Source organism: Anopheles arabiensis, chromosome 2, assembly GCF_016920715.1.
Source record: "Anopheles arabiensis isolate DONGOLA chromosome 2, AaraD3, whole genome shotgun sequence".
Classification (NCBI taxonomy): Eukaryota; Metazoa; Arthropoda; class Insecta; order Diptera; family Culicidae; genus Anopheles; species Anopheles arabiensis.
The window spans coordinates 103,987,888-104,013,470 of NC_053517.1; the positions used below are offsets into that span (position 1 = coordinate 103,987,888).

Consider the following 25,583-nt stretch of genomic DNA (forward strand, 5'->3'; position numbering starts at 1 on the left):
GAGTTTCCGAAAATTAAACCCCTGGTATGTGTGCCATTTGCCAGTTACTGTGTGTGTTTATGTGTGTGTAACTGCGAGTGCAGTAAATTATGACCTAAGCTAATTTGTCCAATAAACTTTTCCAACCGAATATAATCTACCGGTCCCTTGGGTGCCGGGGAAGATGGGGGAGTAAATTAACGAATGCGCTTCCACGACACTTTCCGACCCAAGCTCGTGTGTAGCATTGGGGGTAAGAACGGTCCAACAATTGCCTGGGTTGTGCAATTATTCCACACAAACACACACTAAGGACGTTCTTTTGTAACGCTCGTCCCAATTTCCCCCCACTGTTTCGGGTCACGCTGTAAACGGTCTTTTTGGAATGGAGAAGGAATAAATCACTGCACCAATCGTTTTCTCGTTTGACCTCGAATTAATGCCACAAAATTGCCTTCTTTCCAATTCCCTCCGGTGGAGTGGTGACAGCGGCGGCGGCGGCCTTCTTGACCGTTTTGCTGATGGTTGCTCTGGTCCTGGCAGGAGTGAAATTGTGTTCCAACAAATCTCTGGTTAAACGTGTAGGTCAACTGGTTCATTATCGAGGAGTGTATGTGCGTGTGTGATGAGTCGTCCCAATCCTGTCTTTCGTTCATCCTCACATGCGAACACACCAACCAAACCGTCGATTGTTTTTCCATCGCATGTCCAAAGAAGGCAGGAAAAAAGCTATCGGAAAGACTAGAGAAGACGACACGCGTTCGGTACCGAATGGATCGAGGTTGAAGTGAGCACTGCATGCTGAATTAAAGACCTGCAAATCTGAAACCTCAGACATGCACTGAACCTCAGGTTGGTCGGAACCTCTTTACAGGCAGATTCAAGGGGCAGCAAATTGAGATGGGAATCGTGCCATGAATGGAAGACCTAGAAAACTGGTCCGATTTTCTTTTCAGCCACACACACGCGCTCACTAACCCAATTCAGACACACATCTAAACGTGTGCAGCTGTGTGGCGGTATAAATGGAGGTACAGTCCGACAAAAAAAAGAAAGGTACAAGAGTTACATACTGCAGGATCACTCACGATGGATGCTCTACTGCATCATGCATTGGTTTTGTTCGTCTTTTTTTCTCCTACTCCACCCCTATGGCTGTGTGTGCCCTTTTGGATGCACAGTTTTACGGTTCATCTTGTTCCCCGGCTTCTGGCTGCTTCGTTTACTCACCCCATTCGATGGAGTTAAAGGATTCACCTATTACGGAAGACAGTGCTGCAAATGCTGACAGCAGCAGCAGCAGCAGCCACGCTTACATATCCTGTATCCTTTCGGCCAGCCAAAAGCTCACAGTCTACTGGCATACAAAAAATGGTAAAATTTAAAGCCTACCACAACAGCACGGACATTCTATATGCTGCCCACACACACACACACCCATACTTACACACAGCCATCGTGCTTGGCATGTGAGTAAAGAAGGTAGTCCTCCGGTCAGGTTTCGTGTGCTTTTTTCGCCACTTTACCCCACCATGAGTCAGCTGAAGGTTTCACACGGACGTGAAAAGTGACTGCAGAGATTTTTACGTTAGAAATACGTTTCCTTTTTTCCACTCGACCGGGTTTCGTTTCCTTCGCCTCACACACACCTCACTTCCATTTTGCACATATTTTGTGTTCCGTTCATTTGCACCAGGAATTCGTTTAAGTCATCGTGTGTTTGTGTGTGTATATGTGTGTGTATATGCTTGCCGACAAAAGGAGGAGGGTTTGCGTGTATGTTAACAGGATTCTTTGGCAGGCGGCAGCGTGTGCCGCAGGCAAAACGGGGAGGAACACTGCCGTAATGAGAAGGAAATGGCACACATTTTCCTTCCATTCAAAACAACCCAGGCCGCTGTGGCTTTGTGTGTTTCTTTTGGTGGTTCGGACTGTGTGTGTGTGTGTGTGTGTGTTTAAGTATGTTTGTGTGCACAAAAAAGACACGTTGCAAAGGGGAGCCATTTTTCTGCAGCGTCAACGTGTGTGTGTGGGATGGTTTGGCTTTCATGCTCAATTTAATTGATACGACAGCGACAGATGAACATTTTGCCTGTGCGCTGTGCGGGTGTGGCACATTTGTCGTTGTGTACCCTCTTACTGTCATTGTTGGAACGCTGATGAATGATTTTTATTTAGACGTGATGTGGTTAGTATCCTTGGGGTTTGTAGGTGTGTGTTTAGGGAGTGTATGGGAAGTATAGAAGCGCAAGTCTGTGGACAAGACATTTGTCAGAAAGTTATGAATTTGTTTTGTTGAGGTGTATGTTAAAGGCACACTTTTATGTTAGTCTTGGTTTAATAAGAGCAAACTCGTTACTTGATCTTTTGAAGGTTAACACGTCAGCTTTTGCAAAAGCCAGACAATTCTCTTTACTTGGTATAAATGAAGTCAAGCCCGTTTTTCCTAGAGATGACCATGAATGTCAAGCCGATGGAGACCTTCTTTGAATATTGACATAATTCTTGAAACATGACATTTGATAACTTACGGCTGGCAAAATAAATTTACCCTTTATTTTCCCCAAATTGAGCGTTCTACTCTTAAAATTATTCAGCGGGCTGTGCGCCTAAATGTATGCAAACATTGCAAACACGCTAACACTTACTTTAAGCTAATAAAATGCTTTTCAGACACAAACTGAACTCTTTTGCATACATTTAGGCGCTCACAAACAACAAATCGTTTCCAGTCAGGAAACAAAAGTATGCAAATATGTTTCAACATTTTCAACAAATATTTGTAAAGGTCATCACATCACATTATTTAATCTGCCCAAAATAATCTTCAAACAAACACGCCGTTCCTGGTACGGGAATTTTTTTTAACCTAAGATATTTTCCACGAACGCCAAACAATGCGGGGCAGTAAAAATATCGCATCAACGTGAGCGTATTAGCATCGCTTGGTGCTTACTGGAGCAAAAAAATTCTACCACCTCGTTCCGGCTGGTAGCGCCCACCATACCGTCGTACGTGCGGCTATTACCTTAGCACCGGCCTTGCACTTGACTGACCGGCGCGCGATTTTGCCAACAACTTTCGTTTGATTGCCACTGCCGCTGAAAATGCCATAATTATTCACCATTCCACGCGAATGGATGTCCCAAAGTGGAGACGTTGAAGGAGAGTAACGAAAAAGATAACAAAAAATATGAGAAGAGTAACAGTGCCCAGTGCCTGGAACGGGAGACAGTTTCCCTGAAAGCAACATCATTATCGCACTCATCGTCAACACAATGTCATCATTATCGTACCGTTCCGCCGACAAGCTCGTTGGTGGATCTTTTGGTGCGCCTTCGGGCGCACACACTTGTCCAATTATCGAGCCCGACGATGGATGGCTTCTTTCGGGGAAGCGTGTGGCAACGCCATCCTGGCCCAGAAAGCGCCCAAGAAGTGCTACGAAGCATTCCGTCACGATTTAGATCAACGACGATGATGACAACGGATGCCATCAGCGCGGCATCTTGACGTTTCGGCATCACGCAGCTCGCTGTCCGAAGTGTTTCTTTACCACGGTTTCCGTTTTCTTCCTTCCTTTTCCCGGTCGTCGAAAGTGGAGCGAAGCGCGCAAAAATGTGATCCAAAGGAAATCCTGCCAACGCGCCCAATCGAAGCCAACAAATTACGCAATTAATAATCTTGTCTCATAAATTGTGCGCTTCACGATTTCGCAAGCAGCCCACGTTCACGGGGAGACATTCTTACGAGTGGGGCGGCAGGGCAAAACTGGACTGCAGGACCGGCACTGCGCTCTCTGTGCGCTCCAGCACCCAGCCAACGTGCACCATTGCGATAACGTACAGCAGGAACGCTGAACAGTTCGAGCCTATAAATAACGAGCATTTGAATAATAACGACATTAGAGAATCAAATTTGAATAAATTAAGAAGCGCACATCAATCCTGCGCGGCCGAGGCTGGAGCAGGCTGCAGAGGCTGAAGAGTTGAACGTTCGGTCGTTGGGAAAGCCCACAGCACGGGTTCGGAAAGTAGATGATGAATAAGATTGTCGTCTCAGCTTAATAAGAGAGCGTGCAGTGCAAATAGAACCGGATCGGTACGCCGGGCAGGACGACACTCGTTGTAGACACTCTGGGAGAACTGAAACCCGACCCGAGCAGATCGTTTATTGGCCAGTTTCTCGAGTATCAAGTGTCACTTAGTGGCTTCCGAGAGTGGGTATCGAAACCAACCAGCCGCTCCTCGTTCGCAATCGGAGCCGGGTGGGATGTGTCCACAAAAATGCCAACCCTCGGTACGGCTCAGCTCAACAGACAATTCGATTAAACAAAGATTACGGGGCCCACACTAAGCCGGGACCGGAGTGAGTTTATCGGGGATGTTATTATTGGGCACAGTGCTTAGGCTTTATCTGGTGTGCCGGCGGTACACATGCCAACCCAATTTCCTTTCCCGGTGTACCGTGGCAGAGCTCCCGGGAGTCCCGGGGATGGCTCCCACCAAACGGCAGATGTGAGGAAGGTAAATGAGAATTTGATGATCTTGCGATTGTTAGCCGAAAAGGTTTCTGGAGGTATGGCTCGTCTCCAGATTTGGTCTAATAGCGTACAGGTCCTTGTCGAGACGAGTGTAGGTGATTGCAAACGGAACCCACTCACACACACACACACACACACACACACACACACACACACACACACACACACACACACACACACACACACACAAATACCAAGGTACAGGTGAGTTAGCACAACCGGCACGGTACGTGTATTGATCGACCTGCCGGTAGGAAAATCTCGATCCCTCTGACGTCTTTCTTTTGTTCTTTTCGGCAGAAGAAATTGTCAGCTTATGCCACAAAACGGAGCTTTGGGGTTTGTTGTATGAACAACAAAGCAGCGGAAAAGCAAAAAGAAAAAAAATGCAACCAGCACCGACTAACCGGCTCCTCCCTCCCATTCCGCATATCACCCCGGGAAACAATTCCCATTCTCAATTCACAAAACCGAAACGTAAACGAGACCGGAAAATCATCGTTTCGCTGATTTTAGGTTTTTGTTTCAGCTCCTGCCAGCGTGCTTTTCGTGCCCTCGTCCCGCCATCTTCAGCGTGGCTTCCGCCGTACACAGTCTCATTTTCCTGCAAATTGCAGAGGTCGTTCGATGGCAGCAGATTGTTATTTAAATCAGTTTCCGCCTGTCACCGCCTGCCCGGCCGGACTTGCGATGGCACAGTGGCAGGCAAACAGAACACAGGAAGGGAAAAGAGGCCTCTCCGTGTGCGCCTGTGATGTTGTGGTTTTGTTTTTTTGGTTCTGTCGTGTTTCGTCTTTTCGTGGTATGTTTTTTTTTTGTTTTTGCTCTGTTCCGAGCCCTGAGCATGAGGACGCACTCCTGTGCATTGCGGACAGCTAGTGCGACATGCTCGTTGTTTGTCTGCCTCCCCGGGACAGAAGGTGGAACAGAGCGAGAGAAAGAGGGAGAAAGAAGGTGGTATCGTTTTCGCAATGCCACATTACCATAAATGGGTCGAATAGGTTTGAATGTTCGGCTCATTGCACGAAAGTACACTTGCTGGCCCTGACGTTGCTGCTCCACAAACCACGAGAGTGCCTGGTCGATTGTTGATTGTTTCTCGGCGTTGGCGGTTTTCGGGGTAGCTCTTGTTGTTGTTGTTGCGTGGTCGAGCGATTGTTTTTGGAGGGGACAGCCGAGTTGCTTGACAGGGACGCTTCGTTTGATGGTTGCGTTATTGATGAGCCGAAACAAGCTGGAGGCATACATTACTGATGAGTTGTTTTTTATTTCTCTTTTTTTTTGTAAGGAAAACAATCACCAGTACGTGGTGTGGGAGTTGTTGACTGAGTAAATAGTGATGTATTTTTTCACTAAACAATCGAATCAAAATAGAGCATCCATTGCAATGGTTGTTTTCCTTCCGCTGTAGTTATGCTTTCCACGAGGATAAATTGAATTATTGAACTACAGCCAAACAAGAGCTAACGCCTTGCTTTATTTGCAAGCTTTTAATTGGTAATTGGTAGAAATATATTCAAAATTTCCTATTAGAAATAATTTTGAAACGAAAATAAATGAATGGCCTCCATTGATCATAATTAACCCACTTTTCCCTCACTCATTGCCTTAAAGCACAATTTGAACTGATGCTCCAGTGAAACGCTTTCAATTTTGACCTTTTTGCATTGCAACGGAAATCACACTCCCTCGCACCCGGTATCGATTGCATCTCAGTCGCCAATTTTCCGCCACACCAATCAGCGCAATCAATCAATCAACGTCATACCCGTTTCGCGGGCTTTTGTTTTTCGATCGTAAATTTATACTTTGCTCGCCTCATTTTTACGTTTGGTGATGGTAAATATAATAATTGAGTGTATGTGTATGTGTGCTAATACTGTTTCTGCTGCAGGCCTGTTTGAAAGGAAATTAAACAAAGCCAGCGTCGCAACGGATGCGGTAAAGAGAGCAGCGTGCAACGCTGAATTGAAGAAATAATTTCAACAAAAAAGGGACCATGGACCAGATAAAAACATCCCCCGAAAATTATAAATCTATCTGGCATTGTCGGTTGTGCCAATAATGATTTATATCACTTTTGGTTGCACTTTAAACTGAATTGTGCAGGATGGATTATTTATACTTCTTTACACTAGCATGACACTGTGATCGGTGATTTGAAATGGTGGAGTGCTACCGAAACTGTCTTTGGACACGAGTATGTTGCACCTTAACAATTTTAAGGCTTTCTAATGAAAAAACTAACCTTAAAATTTATAATTAATTGAAAGTCACATACGTTTTAAAACGGGCGTTATAGCATTTCATCTTATTCATTAAGTAATTTCTAGCTAAAATCGTAACGACTTATTATTAATAGCTGGGAACAGCAAACATCAAATACAACTCGTTCTTTTAGTGCTCATATCGATAAATTTTCTCGAAACACTTGTCAGTGCATTTTTTTCAATTTGATCCTTTTTTCAGTCCATTTGATCCTTTGCCTGTCGTTAACCAGGGACGCTTGCATGTGGCATCAGTAGCAACCATATCGGCAAGCTATATGAGATGTTTCAACGGAAATCGCACATCTCTTTAGGCAAAAGTATAGAAACGGTTCGTGAGTAGAGGATAGAATCGAAATGTTTTTCATTAATGTCAGGCGACCAGCAAACAAAGTTTCAATCTGCCGCTGCAAATAATTGATGGCACGTCCTGTGAACGGCGACAGATAGTCACCGTTTCGAGATCCATTAAATTGGTCCTATATAGTGAACTCTTCTAGGAGGACAAAAAAACAGGATGAAGAACAACCTGAAAAGCTCACATCCAGCTCTTCTGCAAACGCACAACAAACTCTGCTCCGTTTCACAATAGGTTGGTTGGGGAGGAGGAGAGACGGGGAATAGTACCTATTCAGGTGAATATAAAACGAGAGGCATGCACAAGCGCATAAAAATGCAGCATGCGAAAGTGCAACGCTGGTGCGCACACAGATTTCTATACGCTCTTCAATGCCAGGGGGAAATATTCATACCGAGAATGTTGCTACGTTCTGGTGATCCTTTTTCTTTCTGCTTCAGCCATCATCACATCCATTAGCAACGACTCTCTAACATTGTTACCGCGACAGATCGACAAGTCATTCCGTTGCAACAAACGTGTAGTCCGCGTTGTGCCGCTGGATTAAAAATCTATTTCACCTTCATCAGACAAAAACGAGAACAAATGAGGTTGCATTTTTTGTCCCCAGTATATGCAACAGCGGTGCTCGGTTCGAGGGATGAAGCAGTTCTGGAAACTGTCACAGATGCACAGATTGTTCATTTCAATTGAATTCAATTGGAACGTCAGTTCTAAATAAGCTCAAAAATACTAAAGAATCAAACTAAGAGTGGTTCTTATCAACAAAAAAATAAACATCTCCTATATTTTACAAATATAACATTACATATTGTTCTTTTAGAAGCTGGAAAACATTACTAATTTCACTAAATATTCCTACACACTTATTTTTTAATACCAAATTTTCATGAAATCCCTCACGCTAGCTTTCATACGATACGACACGAAGGACTTTAAAAAAACCCGAAATAAACATAAACTTCATGACAAATTGATGTATTGAATAACCATTCCACCACTGATGGAGCTTCCTTAGTGAGCTTTCTGCACTCTGTGTGCTTAGCACCATGACAGCAGCGCCATACCGCGTCACACATGCTTCACACATCTGTCAAACAGCAAGCTGACAGTGCTCGGTGACGAATTGATCGAAAATCAAAAGCTACGACCGTGTGATTTCACATGTGTCAATCCAATGTGTTGTGCAGCTGTCTGACGGCGTGGCCTAGATATTTTGCGTATTTGGTCGCCAATGATTGAGATAATATTGATTTTTTTGGGTTTTTGGGATGACCTGACTTTTATTTTAAAGCAAAATCACAAACAACAAAATCAATACGCTAGGTAATGATCATTGAGAGGGATTTAAGGATCAATATAATGATCCCCCAAAGCAGAACGTTCACTGTAACGATGTGTAATCGCTGCCAACTTCTCTCAGATAACAAAGTAATTGAAACGCGTCCCTAAACTTGCAATAACAGCGCCCCCCAACATCATCGTGCGTGTCGAACAATTTCCAAGAAGCAAAAAAAAAACATCTACCTTTCTCCCTTGGGAGTTTCGCACAGTGCAAAAGCACCAACAAGAGAACAAGAAAGAAAAAACCAACCTTCCACACAAAATTGATAAAAGCTCGTAACGCTCTCGTGCGCGACAATGTCCCCGTAGTCTGTGCTGGTCATTGAATGGTAATCATTTCCATCGGCTCGTTCCCGCGCACGTACGAACATAATCGTCACGACGAGCACGAGACGGCGGCCAAAAATTACCGTCAACTTGGCGCGCGGAACGCGTTCGCCGGCAGACACCCAGACAAGACCGAGCCAATTGAATGTTTCTATGTGTTGGTGTGTCGCTACAAAGCACCCACCTCCCCATCGGAAGGAAGCAGAACAGGGCAGGAAGCGAAATGTGTTCTCGTCATCACATCGTTGAGATAAATACCGCTTTCGAAGGGACAAATCGAACCACCGCGCACAAGAAGTTAATGGGAACGTGCCTGAAACGAGCGCGCCTATTGATTGCGGGTGGGCGGATGGGGCACGAGCAAAACACGACTTCAGCCCGGAAGCGCCTGGAACTGCGGTGGCAGCGCGGACTGGAGCGTGAAGTGGAAATAATGTCACGGTCGGGTGGTACCAAACCTCTTCCCCTTGTTCCGCGGAAAATCCGCTCGAGCGCAATCAGTTTCCTGGCGCTCGAAAAGGAATGAAAGAGATTGGGGCGAAAAAATGGAAATTGAAGGGAGGGAGAAGGAGAAAAAGAAGGAAGTGGAACCGGAAAAATCAAAAATGAAAATCGAGCAAGCACGAGCGCAACATCCTGTTCCGTTCCGTCCGCGACGGTGGCCCTGTTTTGCATTTGCGCAACGGGCGCGAACACCTCCACCACCTCCACGAACCCGATCGCGAGCGGAACGAACGATTAGAGGATGGCAAATTATTTTTTTCCTGCTCGCTGCCATCCCCTGGCCATGCGACGAACGACAATTGTGAAAATAGTTATGCACCGTACACAATTAATTTCCGCTCCGCATAAATAGTGACGCAGGGACAAACGTTCAATCCGTTCGCTCTCTGGCCGGGCACGTTTTGCGGCCCCCGGGCTGGCTCAGCAGCGTGCGATTTTTTTTTCTGTCACTGGGGTTTAAAGGTTCGGTCGTTTTTTGTTTTTGCTTTTTAAATGTTCCACGTCCGAGCCACACCTTTTTTCTTGTGCTTCTGTTTTGTATTGTTTGTGACAGAGCTTTCCCGGGCATTAACGCTGCCAAAGAACATCCGCCAGACGCAAGGTACAAAAAAGCGAATCAAACGAATCACAACATCGATGAGCGGCTGGACGTGTTGAGAAAATGTGGAAAACTGTCCATTTTGAGGCCGAAAAAGCTCGTACGCGGTCGCCACACCGTGCGCTCTAAACGGTCCCTCCTCTCACCACGTTAATGGTGAACAATCACGCACCACCGGGCCTGGGTGGCAGTGTGTGAGCTGAGATGCAGTGTGCCAGGGGAAAAATCCCGTTCCTTCCACCTGCACGTTGAGGCACGTTGCTGAGGGACAGGAGATTGTTGGAAAGTTTTTCAGTTTAATATTTATGAAGCAGAATTAGAGACCGCTGGAAAGCTCAAGTGGAGGAAAAGCCTCGAGCTCGGAACATGAGGAAGGGGTGGGAAAATGTCTGCAATATGAATGAGAACACATCAGCCGAGGCACATTTGAGGACACGCCGGCTTGTGGTGGTGGTGGCGGTTTTCGCTCCACCAGATGCAGATGAGCGCTCGGAAGCCTGAGAAGAAATCCTCCCCCTGCCAACGCTGGGGGAGAACAAATCAGAAAGCCACCGGTGAAAAGTGAAACTCCAAAGGATGGGGAGAAGCAGACAGAGGGTTTGTTAGCGAAGAATAAACCCGGTGGGGATTATTTGCCTCTCTTTCACGAGAAATTTCGCAGAGCACTTACTGGCAATGTGGTTGAGGGGAGCGCGGGGCTAAATAATTCCCATACATGAATTTATAACACTGGGAGATGGTTAGAGGCAGTGGAGGGAAAAGGAAGGAAGAGGAAACCCCTTGAAAGAGATAACGAGTGTACGAAAATCTGTATCGATCGAAGCATGCCCATTAATGATTTATGTCAATCGATTGTTTCTTCTGCTAGCACGGCTGCAGCAGCACGTCCATCAAGGTGAGGCATCCAGCATAACCATCCATCCAAGCAGAAGTTTTTCTTTGCAGATGTAAATGAAATTGGCATGTGGGTGGTATTGTTTTTGCATGGGGGAAAGGGAAGCAAGCACGTGAGAGCGCGTGAGAGCGATTATCGAAAGCGAGTGTGCAGGACCGTGGGAAGCTTTCGCAGGAGCGAATGCAAATTTAATGAGCTCACGTTGCGATGCGCCGGCATGATGGATCACGCGATTGCCATGGTGATGGGTTTGGTGCTTTGTGTGTTGCGTGTACGTTTTTCGCCCGTGCTGCTCCATATCACTGTCGCAGTAATTGGATGGTTTGAGTCTTTGCTTGTATATATGTTTTAAATGTTTCTTTTTTTTTGCTTCTTCGTAAACATACTTTCAAGCGCGGCTTTTCGATATGATGATATTGAATATTCTAGCGGTGCAGATGTGACTTTTGCTTATTATTTTGCAATGAGATTACAGCTGACGGTGGTTGAAGTCGTATGGGACGGTAGCAGGGAGGTACTTGTTCTGGTGTTTTGAGTGCAATTTATTATTTATGCTTTCATCGCGTCATCACCTGACGTTGCTTTGATGCAACGTTTTAACGAGCTCTCACACACACGGGAAAATGTGCGGTAATGTTGATTTGGTTGGAGTTATTTCATTAATCATACACCTGCCTGATGCTTTTACTAATACAGATTGTGAATAAGATCTCTTTATAATACTTAACCTAACGAACAAGGTTAAAATATGTTCAGCAAGAGCAACAATACAAGCAAACGGGAATGTTTTTTGAGAATTATTTTCAATTATATCGCTTGCTTATAACTTATAGTCGACTTCTCTCGAAATAGTCTTTGTGAAGTATTTTTGTTTCTCGAAACCATGTAATATTGTGTCGCGAAACTGAGGTTGTCATACTTCAACGTTGCTTGTTGCCTTATCGTTTATTGAAATGTCTCTACAGCTTTGATTAGTACTTTACCAATCTTTTGTCCCTGTTTACAATGCCAGAAATCATTCTTAAGGTTAAGCGAATTCAAACGTATAGCAAAACTTACCTATCCTCGCCTCGGTCAGCTTAACACAGTACGTTGCTACCAGGAAGCAAACCCATGTTAACGCTATGCCCGGGAAGACCTTCAATAGCCTATTGAGGTCCATTGTAAGTGTCCCAGGATATCCATTATGTTTCATGTAATCAACATGGAAACGGAGCAGAGCAATCCGCTGGCCGCATTCGATGCAACTGGAAAGCAATTCCGGCGGAAGGATTCCACTACAAGCTAGCAGGGAGAACGCACGCACTACACTTCTTCACCGCGCACTCACGGTTCACTTGGCAGGCAAGTTTTTTTTTTTCGGTGGGAGCTTTTTCACTTCACTTATTGTTGGTTTAGTGTTTCCGACCGATATCTAAATAAAGCACAGGGAAATAAATTATTTATAATCACTTGCATGCAAAGAGCCCATAACAAAGCAAGAGGTAGTATAAGTTTCAAATAACCTAAAATTATTACTAAACAACACTCTTCGTCGCCTACATTTGTACACCCAGTTCCACACAGTTTTGACATACATTGTCGTCACAGCTTCGGTAACCTTCAGCTATTTTTATTCTCTAAACACCAATTTACCAAATTCTTCTTTTTAGTCGTTTTTTCACCTTTACTTGCGCACAAGAAGCTGTCGGTTGCTTATATTGACACGCATCAGAAAGCAGCCGATAACAGTTCGCGTTCACTCACAAGACGCAACAAACACACACACACACACACACAGGTGAAACGTTTCGCTCCGCTTATCTTTTCCGCCTGTCACTTTCGTTTCACTCGACACGCGCAAAGGCAAAGTAAATGAAAATGATTAAAAATTAATACACGAGCCAATAGGACACACGGGTCCGTGCACCTGCTGGAGGTGTGACATCCAGCAGTTTCGAAGGGTTTAACTTGAGAGGGGGGGAACCTGTCATCGAATGTAGTTCCCGTGCACGGGTGTAGTGGGCCCGGCTGTCTGCCGTTATGTATAATAAATGTCTAAAAATATCCAAACATTCCCATTCGTCGAAGTGTGTTCATATTTTATCAACGCTTGCCTTCCTACTGCCTTTAGGACAACGGCGAGGACAAGCTTGTCGTAAAGATAACAAAAAAGCGCACACAACGAGTTGTCATTAAACAGTGGAAAACAAACATTTCAAGAACTATTTCCAGCCTCTTGCTTTGTTGCAAGTTCCATGAAAAAATGTTTGTTCCACAAAAGTGTCCTTTTCAAACAGGAGCTTTATAAAACAGCTTAAAGTCACCAACAACAACAACAAAAAACCATCATCGATGAAAACAGGTTTTTGCTTATCCAGAGGGCATGAAAAAAGAGGGCTCGCTTTAAGTGGTTGATTACGATTATTGCGCTTGCCTGTTTGGCGCTCGGGAAGGAGCGTGTTCAAAGTGTTTCGTTTTCGTGCATAGTTTTCATTTTGCTTCTTTCGGTGACGTTTGGTGGAATGTGTTTTTCGTGTTTTTTTGCCACGTAGCTGCATTTAACATTCCACTTCAGCTGCCTGGTCAACCTGCAACGAAACAAGAAACAACAAGAACGAATGGTTAAACAAGGAATGTTTTTTTAACTCTTTTAGAAGAAGCTCAGAACGAATGAAGGTGGTGCTGTGACAGTTTTTGTGTGTGTATTTTCCAGTCATCGAAAAAAGGAAAGTTTTGCCAAAGGAAAGCTGTTGACGACCGGAGTTTTTGAGGCCAGCTTTTATTGGCGTTGAATTAATTTTGCACCCTAGCTTCCTTATTTTGTCTTTAATGGGGCTTTTTGGTTCGGTTTCCGGTCCAAAAGCAGGGTGTTTTTTAACGATTTTGTTTAGCTCAGCTCCATTTCGTCGGAATGGAATTAGAAGTGAAAATGGGGAAAAAAGGATTACGGAACAAGAAATAATTACAATCCCATAAACATCCAGGTTTTATGTAAGCGTATTATAGTTTTATGTGGGAAGTTTAGTGTTCACAACTTGAAAAGAAAATAATATTCAATCCACAAGCTCCTCCAAATTATTAGTAAAGGTTTGGTTTTTCACTTTTGTTTGCACTGACTCTTGTTTAGGCAAACGTTTTTGCAAAAAATAAAAAAAATCACTGTCACACTTACTGTTCTACAAACCCTCTTTTCCTATAAATCAACCTTCCTTCCCTGCAAAACGATATTCCCTAATTGCATAATCAAAGTGGAAAAATACGACCACAACAACCCGACTGCCGTAAAAATCGTTGCTTTATTAAACCAGCGCCATGTTTATCTTTCACCCGCGCCAGCCGAAATTATTCAATCATCTCTACTTCCTTTGGAAACCACGCGCCCACTCACGGTTGTTGGATTCCGTGTTCGTGAGTGCAAATTTTGCTTCATCAAACCCTTTTCTGCTTCTGTCTTCTCCCGTCCTTCAAGCAACATACACACCCATGCACACACATACACACACAGAGAGCGAGCAAGCACTGTGCCATTTATTATTCATCGCAATTTGTGGCCTCAATTGTGGCCTTGCCAAACAAATCATATCCATTTATTCCGCATCATTTCGATCCATCCGAGGCTCGAGCTCGCTCGGCTCGTCGGTCGGCTGCTTACGTGCTGGAGCAAGCAGCAAAAACGAGTGTAGGATTCAAATCATTCTCCAGGGTGAGAGGCTGGACCGGGGGAGAGCATAATTGCCGCACAAAAGCGGCACGGTAGCGGAGAGCGAGCGGAAGGAAAATTGCGGCATCACGTCTTTGTGTTCGGACGCTCTGCGAAAAGCGTTTGGAAACGCACCGAGCTTTTGAAGTTGCCGTTGCAAGGGCGAGAGGGGGAGGGGGGAGGGAGGAGCGAAGGAAGCGACACAAGATTGCAGTTATAGATAAAATGCCAACCACGGTCAGCTTGCTGGCAGGAGGGAAGGTACGGCCGGGATCATGTCTCGTACGCTGAGTTATGCTAACGACTTAAATACGCCGACGACGACGATGATGATGACGAGGTTAGTTTGTGCTCTGATTTTTTGTACTCTTATTATAACCGCTACTTCAACCAACCGGCGGCTAGGGCCAAACGGAAAAGATTACACAAGCAACTCCTCCTCACCCTCCCCAACTGCACCGAAAAGCAACACGGCCCGTCAAGGAGCGATTGGTAAAAATTACATAAGGACCCAGACGAGTTTAGTGAAATTGCTCACTTCCTTCCGAAGGACGGGCCCGGGCGTAACGATTGCGAGAAACATCCTTCGCCCGAATACTCCATACTGTTAAGAGGACTGACACTTTTTCGGTGCCAATGGAGGACATTGTTTGTTTGCAGGTTGAAGGTTTTGGGCTGAAGGAACGGGCAAGGGGAAGGAAGGGACGGCGGTGCGCGTTCAAGGTAAGCCCCGTTTTTGTAACGATCGTCCGTAGTTGGAATCGGAAATGCTAAAGAAGACGCAACTGCGTAAAGGTAAACGCATAAATGCTAAGCAAACTAGCGAGGCCCTCCGCCCGTTCTGGATGAGTTCCGTGGAAAAGTGCCAACACACGCACAACGGACAAACCTACACAGCCCATGGTGGACGATGGTGCGTCTTAAGCGGATTAAAATTATCGCGTTACGTGTCGTGAAGCTATAATTATTAACATATTTTCCTTCCAACGGTTCACGTTTTCCTTTGTCCCCGCTGCAAGGGGAGTTAGGTTTATTTTTCTTTTTTTTTCTTTTTTTGTATAATTCCAGCACACATTTCCTATGAAGCCCCGAGAACCCCCCGCCCCCATGAGCGCAGCTTTATGTAAGATAGTCGATGTAAAGGAAATCGAGAGTGAAGGTGGCACTACCGAATTAAAGCCAAGAGCAAACGCTTACGCCAAAAATCGTCCTTTCCGACCCATTTCCTTCGCCCAATCTTGTACAAGTGGGAGCAGAGGAGTACGATTCCACCTGAAGTGAGCTTCGAGCGGGAAAGATAATTTTAATCCACTTACACAAAACAGAGGGCTCGGAACCATCGGGCGACACGGGTGCTTTACTTTGCAAGTTGCCAGTTCCGCCTCAGTGGGATTGGGGAATTTTTCCTATTTTTGGGAGGGGCATTTTTGTTTTTTTCTTCTTGTATTCTTGTTTCTGCCCTTAAGGCAGCAACACCAATGCAATGCCCGGTTGCCCTGTTTGCTGCAGGTAGTGTAGGCAAAGGCAAAGATTATTCCATAAAGGGATTAGCTTAAGCGACCGCGAAGGGCGCGAGCGAGTGCGAGCGGCTCCACTTTTGGTGGAAGAAAAAACAACACTACCACCACTGTTCGGTGGATTAATCGGAGGAAAATTAGTGAAACAACGAAAGTCAGTTAGCGGAGCAGAGGAATTAGTTTTCTTAATCCTAGCTTTTTTGCTGGAAACCATGGTGCAGGATGGTTGATTGATTTTTGAATTCAAGAGATTACAATTGGAATGGGAATAAAGCTCTTACAATTGGCATGTTGTTTTGGGAAGGAAAATTGGGAGTTGATTTTGAGAAAACAAACAGCTGTCAAAATCTTCTTAGTGCTGTCACAATTAGGAATGTACAAATCCTATTACTCAGTTCGACGAATATGATATTTAATTATATTTTGCATTTCTACAACGGCCAATTTGTTTAAAGACTCTTGAAAATCGGAAGTATCATAAAAATACTAGATAAAATCACAGGTTAGTTCATAGATTGATTCTACTTCATTTTAGACTGATCATCAATGGCTTAGCACTAGTTGTCATAGTCATTATCAATTGATTTTTAAACTTGACAGGGCTTTCCAAGTCACTTTCGAATGTGCACATAATTATTCACCGCATCTAAGATGTTTTTCAACAGCTATCAAATGATTTATATGCTTCAAAATGAAATTTTATATTTAACACATGATCATGACCATGACATGACCAACTTATATCAAAGAACTGTCAAACTATCCATCACAGATAAATGAAAATAATTTTTAATTTCTTCAGCATGATTTTCAACACGACTCAAGCTAGATTGAGTTTGACAGCTATTATGAGTTGAAATCATGAGTTCAAAATGAAATTTCATACACCATTTGACAGCTGTTGAAAAACATCTTGGATGCGGTGAAGCTTAACCTTCCTAGAGGATGACATGAACCAACATGAATTCACCTGAACAACACAACTTCCAGCAAACGCTGGCAAGACAAAAATTATAAATTCATAATGCCTATCCGAATCGCAACACACTAAACCCACCAAGCCCCAGACTCAGAAACAGGATGAAAAATTCAATTTCACTCTCAAGTGTACCATTTTTCGATACCGAAACCCCCCGGTGCCCAAAAACAAACGGTCGTTCGTCGTCCACTCAAAGACAAATAATATTTTAATAGTGTGCAAATGGTTGGCCAACCAATGGAATGAATGAATATGATTAAAAGGGCAACAGGGCAGAGGCTGCTGAGGACTCGTGGTTGCTACGCAAACCAGTGGCAAGTGTTTCCCGGGGTATTTGCCGGTATTTATTCAGCTTTTATTCAAATGCTTTTGTCGCATGCTCCAAAGTATACAGTTTCCCGTACATTACGCGTAGCGCGCAGAGGGAAAATATTTTCATTACAATAAATTGTGGCGTTTGTTTGTTTTATCGTCTCAGTCCCAGTCGTGGCGTGTTCTCGAGAGAGAGAGAAAAAAAAAGTGAAAGCAAACACTGCGTTTGCCGGAGAGACAATTTGTGAAAAATCATCATTTCCGACGCTTGTTTCTTCCGCATCTCCTGCCCGATTCCGTGATCAGAGGGTCGGAAAAAATTGACTACTTCCGATCAGTACAATCAGTGCCGGCAACCTCCCCATCAACCTCAAGCGTAAGGATCAATGGAACAGTTCCTCAGTTGCGCTCATTTGCTTTCCCATCGCAGGGCAGGGAGGGCGCGGCACAAAAACAACTCCGACCGGCCGCACAAGGACAAGGCGCAGGCCCTGCTCTTGGACTTACGGCTTGGCGTTGACTTGGGCCGCTCTCGTCTCGTTTTATCGAATTTTCTCCGAATTTCATCAAGTTCCCGTTTATTGTGTGTCCTCCATCAAAGTCAATGTCAAGTCATGCTTATTATGAATATTTATTGCTAACCTTCCCTTTGCGGAACCTTTCACGAGCACGAGCACATGGGGATGTGCATGGGGTGAAGAGCACGCTGCTTCCTTGCGTGTGCTTGTTTTGTTTCTTCTCTTCTTGCTCCTTCTTTTGCTTACTTTTGCTGCCCCAAAAAGAAATCAATCAAATAAATCGTACCCTTGGCCGGTCTTTGTTCATTCCGGAGCCGGGTCCTCCTGCATTATGGCTCGGCGGAGGGGGTCGCATGTAGACCGAGGGTGTTTGTTTGAGTTCATTTTGCTTTGAGTAGTGTGTTTTCGCTTACTTTATGGCCAGTTTTTTTTGTTAGTTCTTTAGACAACAAGCGTTTGGGGTATTTTTTCCTCGAAGATGTTGTTTGCATGACAACTTTCTCTCGCGTTTTGGGACGACATTGTACTACGCACACCTTCACCAACCTACGCAAGCGAATGATATTGAAAAAGCAAATACCGTAAATGAAACAAACAAAGCATATTCTATCGAACTGCAGGTGCTCGCCGGCGGAGGCGTCACTCAATCAATCTTTGGTTTCGGAAAGCGAAAGCTTCCATCAAAAATAGAAAAAAAGCATTGAAAAAGAAATTGAACATTGAAGCAAAAACGCAACAACAAAACCGTATGCATTGCTTTGTGTTGAAGAGCCCAAGCACACAAAAAAAACAACACCAAAACAACACGAAACCAATCTACGTCACGATCCACGGGCGACGAATACAGGCATCTCGTCTCGAATTTAACTCAATGAATCTCACATTTTTTTAGCCCCGTCCCCGTGATTGTTTTTTGTTCTGCCCTCCATTCCGCTTCTTTTGGGCCACAAGGTGCTAGAAAAATCAATTTTCCAATAAAACTCTAATCCAATTTCCGGGGTCACACTTGAGGGGTGGCCGTCGCTGTGCCGTTTTTTATAAGTTCAAGCGACGGGCAGGGTTTTCCGGTCACGGGAAGGGATGGTGTTTTTTGTTGTTTTAACTCTCTCTCTCTCTCGACAGCCCCACTTTAAACTGATTTGTATTCTAATCTTATTGAGTTTTTCGGGCACTTCCGGGGAACTTGGAATCCGTCCGTGAGCGAAAGAAAATGAGGGAAAAAGGATTCTAAAAACCACTCTCTTCTCGGGAAGTGGACGCAAACTTGAGGTCTAGTGTTTACTTGGCGTGAAGTGGGGCAGCAGTGGGTAAAACAAAAAACACTCCTCCATGCTGCAGAAAGATGACGTCCGCGTGGGAGGAACTAGAAAAAGAAAAAAAAACATAAAAGCTCCACTCAACTCAAGTGCGGAGAGGCATACGAATAAAAAAAGTGGAAAAAGGGCTGGGTTATAGATCGAGCGAGACCGTTTCTTTCTAAAAAAAACACATGAAGGGCAAATTGTGTGTGTGTGTGTGTGTGTGTGTGTGGGTGTCGCTCTGGCTACCTTAATTGGAGCCTAGGATCCCGCATTCGTTTAGCTCCCACAAACCCCACCATACGCCACCCTTCCCCAAGAAACAACGCACAAGCGTCCAGCCGTTTCCCATTATTGTCGTCTCGCCTCGAAACGTCGTCCCAGGACCCGAATCGGTCATTTAAGGGATGTTAAACTTTCGACATTTCTCCCTTCCATTCTGCTGAGCTGTGGGTGGAGGTGGTGGGCATTCCTCCTCCCACCCCCACCCCCCTCACCGCGCAGGTTCTAGTGACGCGTTGGCCGACAGTGGCAGCGGCGCTGCTCCGTTCCGTCAAGGAGTCGACAACTTTTATTCGACTCTCTGACATTTTTCTCTGCTTTTGTCCGCCTCCTGCCCGAATGTCCCAGGGTAACAGTTGATGAAAGTATTTCTGTTTTTTTTTTTTTGTTATTAATTCAAGTGCGGTCTGTTGAACAATAAGTGCCATTCAGGCGACACTGCCTGCAAACGAAAGCTGGGATCACTTGTAAAAAAAGGGAAGCGTACGAAGGGGGGGGGGGGGGGGGAACGAGTATGGCGTACGGGAGGTGTAATGAAGTGGTGGCAACGGCAGAAATTACTGTGGAAAAGAAAATTACTCCCCATTGGGTAGTGCCGTCCTACCGTCCAGTCGGAGGGGCCGGGAGGGATCGATTTTTCCTAGGAAAACAGATACGGCAAAGGGCTACCCCGGTTGGTGGGCGGCTGTGCTCCGGGTAAACTGTTGAACTGATTGTGTCGGTATAAATTGGATCGGAATTATTTTGGGAGGTCGTTTTTCTTTCCCCATCCCACTCCTACCACTCGCACTTCTTACGATTCTTCAGTTTCGTTTGTTCGCTTTCACTTTCTTAGGAAAATGTGTTGAGTGTTTGTTAGCGAATTTGTTTTGTCCGGTGTGCGCTCGGTGTTTTTTTTTTCTTACCCACGGGATAGTGAGTTCCAGCACAGTTGGGCGCAATGATTTGCTGTGGTCAAACATATTGTCTGCGGTTTCAATCAAATGGTAATGAAATTTTCCACCCCTTGCTGGAGGGGAGGGGTAGAGAAAAATGAAACACAATCCATTGGATTGATGGTGCAGCTCACTCTTGTGCTCGATGAAGCATTTCCATTTGTACGAGCGATTGGTGGTTCCGTGCCTCGGGACACAATAATAAAAATGGTGCTGCAGTGAAGTGCGCTTGATTGATATTGAAATGCAGGTTAATGGTTCATTAATAGATTGAAAACGAAATAAACAGATTCTTATCAGGCGATTGGTGTGAACGAATTCAATGGATCATTATTTTCTATTTACCTATTTCACGAGAAAACTCATTTTCTTATTGTTTTTATTTATTTCAATTCATTCTGATGGATTTGAATAATTAAATTTATAAAATACAACAATATTAGGTGTTATTTTGGCTCCAGAAACTATAATGTTGCTAAGAAAAATCCGTATTGTTTAAAGTTTTATGTATAATTTCTAAAATAATTTGAGAATAATTTTCTATGCTAATGGCAATATAAATAATTCTACCAAATGAATGGTATTTTCAGTTTAAATTTGCAATACATTTCCTCCTTTTTCACACACATGACCACTCGAAGCATACGAATTAATTCACCCCCTCTTCCTGACTGAGCAAACAACACTGTCGAACGAATTAATTCACCGTCTTCTCGAGGTGAACAAATAACTGCGCAAACTACACACCCAATATGCATGTTTCCCCCCCTCTTGTGAGCGTGTAACAATTTGTCAAAACCAACCAGGCAGCCCCAACATATAAAAGTCCCCCTTCGGCGGAGGAAAAGGTAGCAACAGCACAGCATTAAGCACAGGCACAGCACACCAGATTAACACATCGACGGTGAAAAATGGCTCCCGCTCGCAGCAATCCAAACACGGGATTTTCCACAGCAGCCACCTTTCTCTCTCTCTCGTGCATGTACGTGTACATGCGTGTGTGTGTGTGCGTAAACATTAGAACGAAAACAAAACATAACCCCCCCCCCCCTTCGATTCCCTTCCCACAACCTTCAATCTACCGGTGCCGTGGGAACAGCGTGATGCCCGCCCGCTCCCATGCTACCGATACCGTGCAAACTGTTGATACTGATTTGGTTGTAATTCCATCTCACATCATCAGTTAAGTGGTATTATACTACTTAACAGTGTTGAGGTGTGGGTGTGGGGGCAAACGGGAGACGGGAGCCATTGTAGGCAAAACATTGCCACCGAGCAGCATCCAAACAATCCATCAGCAGCAACAACACGTTGAAAGTGTGCGAGCGTGTGTGAGTGTGGTGAAGTTGTCACTGAAATTGAGTTGAGCTACCTCATGCCTGTGTATGTTGACGGCAGGACGCTGTCATGTACGGTGGTGGCAACATAAATCATAAAAACACACCGGAAGCCTAACACGAAACTCTTCAGCCGACACGGAGCTTGGGAAGGACGGCGGGAGGAGAAGGAAGGCCTGCAGAGAGCGTAAGCTTTAAAATTAGCTAAATGAGACCTTCACCTCTCCGTCCGCCTTCTCCAGAGCAAATGAGGCCTATGCCTTGTGGTTTAACGAATTCTTGTCGGGCTTACCCGTTGCGTTACTCGGAACATCGGTGCGAGCGGTTTGGTAGCTTTTGCCCGGGGTAGAACAAATATTTTGAAAACATTAAATCATTCAACCGCGTGCGTGTACTACTCGGAAGCTTCGGAGCACAACCCGAAACCCCCGTCCCGTCCGACCGTCGTGGATGGACTTACGCCCGCGTCTCACCGTGAAGTCGTCATCCACGTGTGCGCTAGACACATCCGTCTTTGTTGTGTGAGCGAGCTTTGTTTGGTCAGGGTTTGCTGATTAAATCTGCCATGCCGTGGCCCTTCAACTTCACCCTCGCCCTGCCATCTCACGAACCGAAAAGTCGTGTCATCTGAGCAGCGGGAAACGCCGGGCGATGGGATGCATGTTTGAATACAGCTATCAAGAGGATATGTGAAAAGCTCCAGCCCAAGTTAGCCGCGCAACGATGCTAACCGGGACTCTGGGCCCAAAACCGGCGATAGAAAATCACAATTCTCCTTCCCACACAGGGGCATGCAAGGGCGCACAAATTCTTCACCCCCTCCGAAAGTAAGCTTCCCTCTAATCCTGTTTGCCATTGCGGTTTATTATTATTATTCCACCGTGGTTGGGTTGCAGGCGGAAATGTTGACTTCAGCCGTCAGTGTAATATTACGATTTTCCATCCCATCAAAGGAGGTTCCTCACCGGCAGCCATCCGCACAAGCCATCAAACAAACGCGCTCGCAACAGAACGTACCCAAGACATAAATCATACACGTACACACACAGAGAAGAGAAGAGGAGTGAGCTCACATACGGCATGAATGAACCAAACCACGGCACAAGCCGTCTCGACGAGCATCGTCAACCGGGTTAGGCTGCTTTACCCATTTTTCGTCCGCACTTGATTGTTTGCCATCGTTGTGCCGCGTGTGCGATCTTGCAAAGGCTCAAAGTTTGGGTGCCGCAACACCACACACGGAAGCCTTGTTCGTACCTCGGTCGATAAATCCCATCCCTTTTTCGGTTGACAATGAGGCCGGAGCGTCAGTGGGGAAAACTGCCAAACAGCAGAACAGGATCGTAATAGGACGTAATGAACAAACGATGCATGAATAACACATATATAGACACACGGACACAAACACAACCACACCTCGTACTATGCGCTATACATCTCGCTCCTTAGTCACCTTGAAAGGATCAGAATAGAACAAAGGAAATACTACAGGTAAGACGGGACACCACTAAAGACAAGAGCGAACGAAACAACCCTCGAGCAGCTCCAAAGATTGGAGGGAACGGGAGGGGGGCGGGATGAAAAATTCATAAACACAGCACTTACAGTCGGCCAAATGTCTTGTCTTGCGTCAGCTTAACCTAAAACCGAAGCACCACTTACGCTTCGTTTGCCGCCAGGGTGAGCCACCGTCGCATAATTCCTCAAACGAAGCCAACCAGTCGGTCCTGGTACCTGGAAGAAGGTTGTTCACCGGGACGCAAAGTGATTCCGACATTGGCAAACATACGGATGCACGACACACATTCACACACACACACAGTGAGGGAAGTGCGACGCAAGAACGCACAAGACGTTGCGAGAAGAGAATGTCTTTGGAACATTTTCGGCTAGAAGCACACTCACAGCGCTGCACATCGTCGGGCGCATCGCTTCGTTCGGTGTCTTCATGGCAGTGGCAGCACATTCGTTCTTCGCCACCACTATCGGGTGTAGCATCGCACAATATTTGGAATTTATGATTGCATATTAATTAAAAGATAAAGCCCGAAAGGCGAAACAGTTTATGTAAATGGTTTCGCTTCCTGGCTTGGAGGGAATGGACGTCTTGTCTTGGGCCCTTGTTGTTGGTTTGGTTGATGCCCCAGCGCCCCGGGCGTGCCGGGCGACTGATCGTGACTGACAGCCGTTTTACCGGAAGCTCGATGCTTGGTACCACCATCCGCTTGCCGGCACAATACTGGATGATGGAATGGATACTGGTCCAAGGGCTGGGCTCCCTGGAGAGACAAACCGTATAGATCGTTCCCTCGTCCCCGACGTAAGCGTAGCCGTAACGTCTGACGGAAGTGAATCTGATGGTTTAATTTTTATGACACATTCTCAGCAAACGCGAGAACGGAGAAGGTAACAGCTTGCACGGTGCTGGCCATGTTTTTAACGGGCGGGTGGTACCTCTGTCATACCCCGTTTTTTGGTCTGACAGCTCCAGTGTGTGTGTGTGTGCGCGGGCGCTGCTACGGTGCCTTTTGTTGTTGTTTTTAGATTGATATGATGCCGTAGCGCTTGCTTAAGACGTCAGGATGGATGGACATGCTGGAAAGTTTGCCGGAAATCGGAATGAATGGCATCCATTCTCTCGAAGCTCTCGAAGCTTTATGAATATTATCGTACGATGCAACGTTGAACTACTCCCCAGTGCCGCTCGGTAGTGGTACGGTGCCAGTGCATTCTAGCGGGTTATGGTTCTATCCATTAGCTACAGTTCATGGGAAATCTGTTTGCAGCAGCGAGGAATACTGTTAAAATGCATAAAATGGCAGTAATGGATCATTTGAACTGCTTGATGTGTTTGTTACTGTGATTCTTAGTTGATAGCAGTCAAATGGGTTGAATTTTTGGAAACGAAAAGCACTAAATTGATGGAATAAACATGTTTTATTGGGAAAGACTCAAAAAAGTACATAAATGAAATTTCCAAGAGTTGAAAAAGCAATCAAATATTGAAATAAAAATATGATGACATATACAATCATGGAATGCAAAATAAAACCCGGTTGATAAAAGCTTCACTAACCCAAGCTGAATATTTCTGTACTCTTACTATACTTGTTGGAAAACGAAGTGGAAAATAATTAAGTGCCGAACACGTTAAAGGTTTTTTGTTATACTTTAGCTGTTGCCAAAATATTAGTCTCTTTATTCCGCCGGTTCGTTTACGATAATGCCAGACTTTGTCTTTCGAGACCGTTTTATCGTTTTTCACATAGCTTTTTCTCCCTTTTCTCCTATCTCTTTTTCTCCTAAACAATTCCTAACGCTAATGTCGACAGGTCGTTGAAACCCTTCCAACATGCTGTTGTAAGGTTCCAACAATACTGTTGAATGAGTAAAACTTCCCATTTCTATAGAGTTTTGATAACTTAGTTTACTCATTTAAAGATAATTCTTTTACTATTCTTATTGGTTTAAGCCTAAAAATCATACTTCCTTGCAATATTAAATGTATTGATTAAACAACGAGATTTTAAACAGACTTGTTATATTATACGAATAAAAATACTTATTATTAGGATATTTAATTTGACATTCACATTGCAAAGATATTTACTGACAAAAGGAAAATATTAATCAAATTTCTCCTGTATTCAGCTTTGTGTCTGCCAAAAGCTGCTAACTAGCACAAAAGTAATCACGAGCCATTTTTCCCAATGATCAGCAAGATAATCCAACAGCAGCAGTGAGGCACAGATGCAAAGGAGAATAAGATGTATAGGATATTTTGATTGGATCTGATGAGACACTTGGCTGTCCCTACTCCCGATGACGAAAATTGCACACCTCTTCCGGGTTTTACTGCTTGGCTCGGTTTACTGCTTCTCCAATGCTGCACCTGCAGGCACGGCACA

General features: G+C 44.8%; 1 protein-coding gene across 3 annotated transcripts in view; it reads right to left on the reverse strand.

The window, feature by feature from the left end:
* LOC120895276 (acid sphingomyelinase-like phosphodiesterase 3a) overlaps window positions 1-25,583 on the reverse strand; it is a 79,586-nt gene that overhangs the window by 35,763 nt on the left and 18,240 nt on the right. For all 3 annotated transcript variants that reach the window (XM_040298456.1, XM_040298458.1, XM_040298457.1), the window contains exon 2: window positions 11,875-12,229. In XM_040298456.1, coding sequence (XP_040154390.1) covers window positions 11,875-12,010 — 136 coding nt within the window. In that variant the 5' untranslated portion in view covers window positions 12,011-12,229. The remainder of the gene's footprint in view (window positions 1-11,874; window positions 12,230-25,583) is intronic.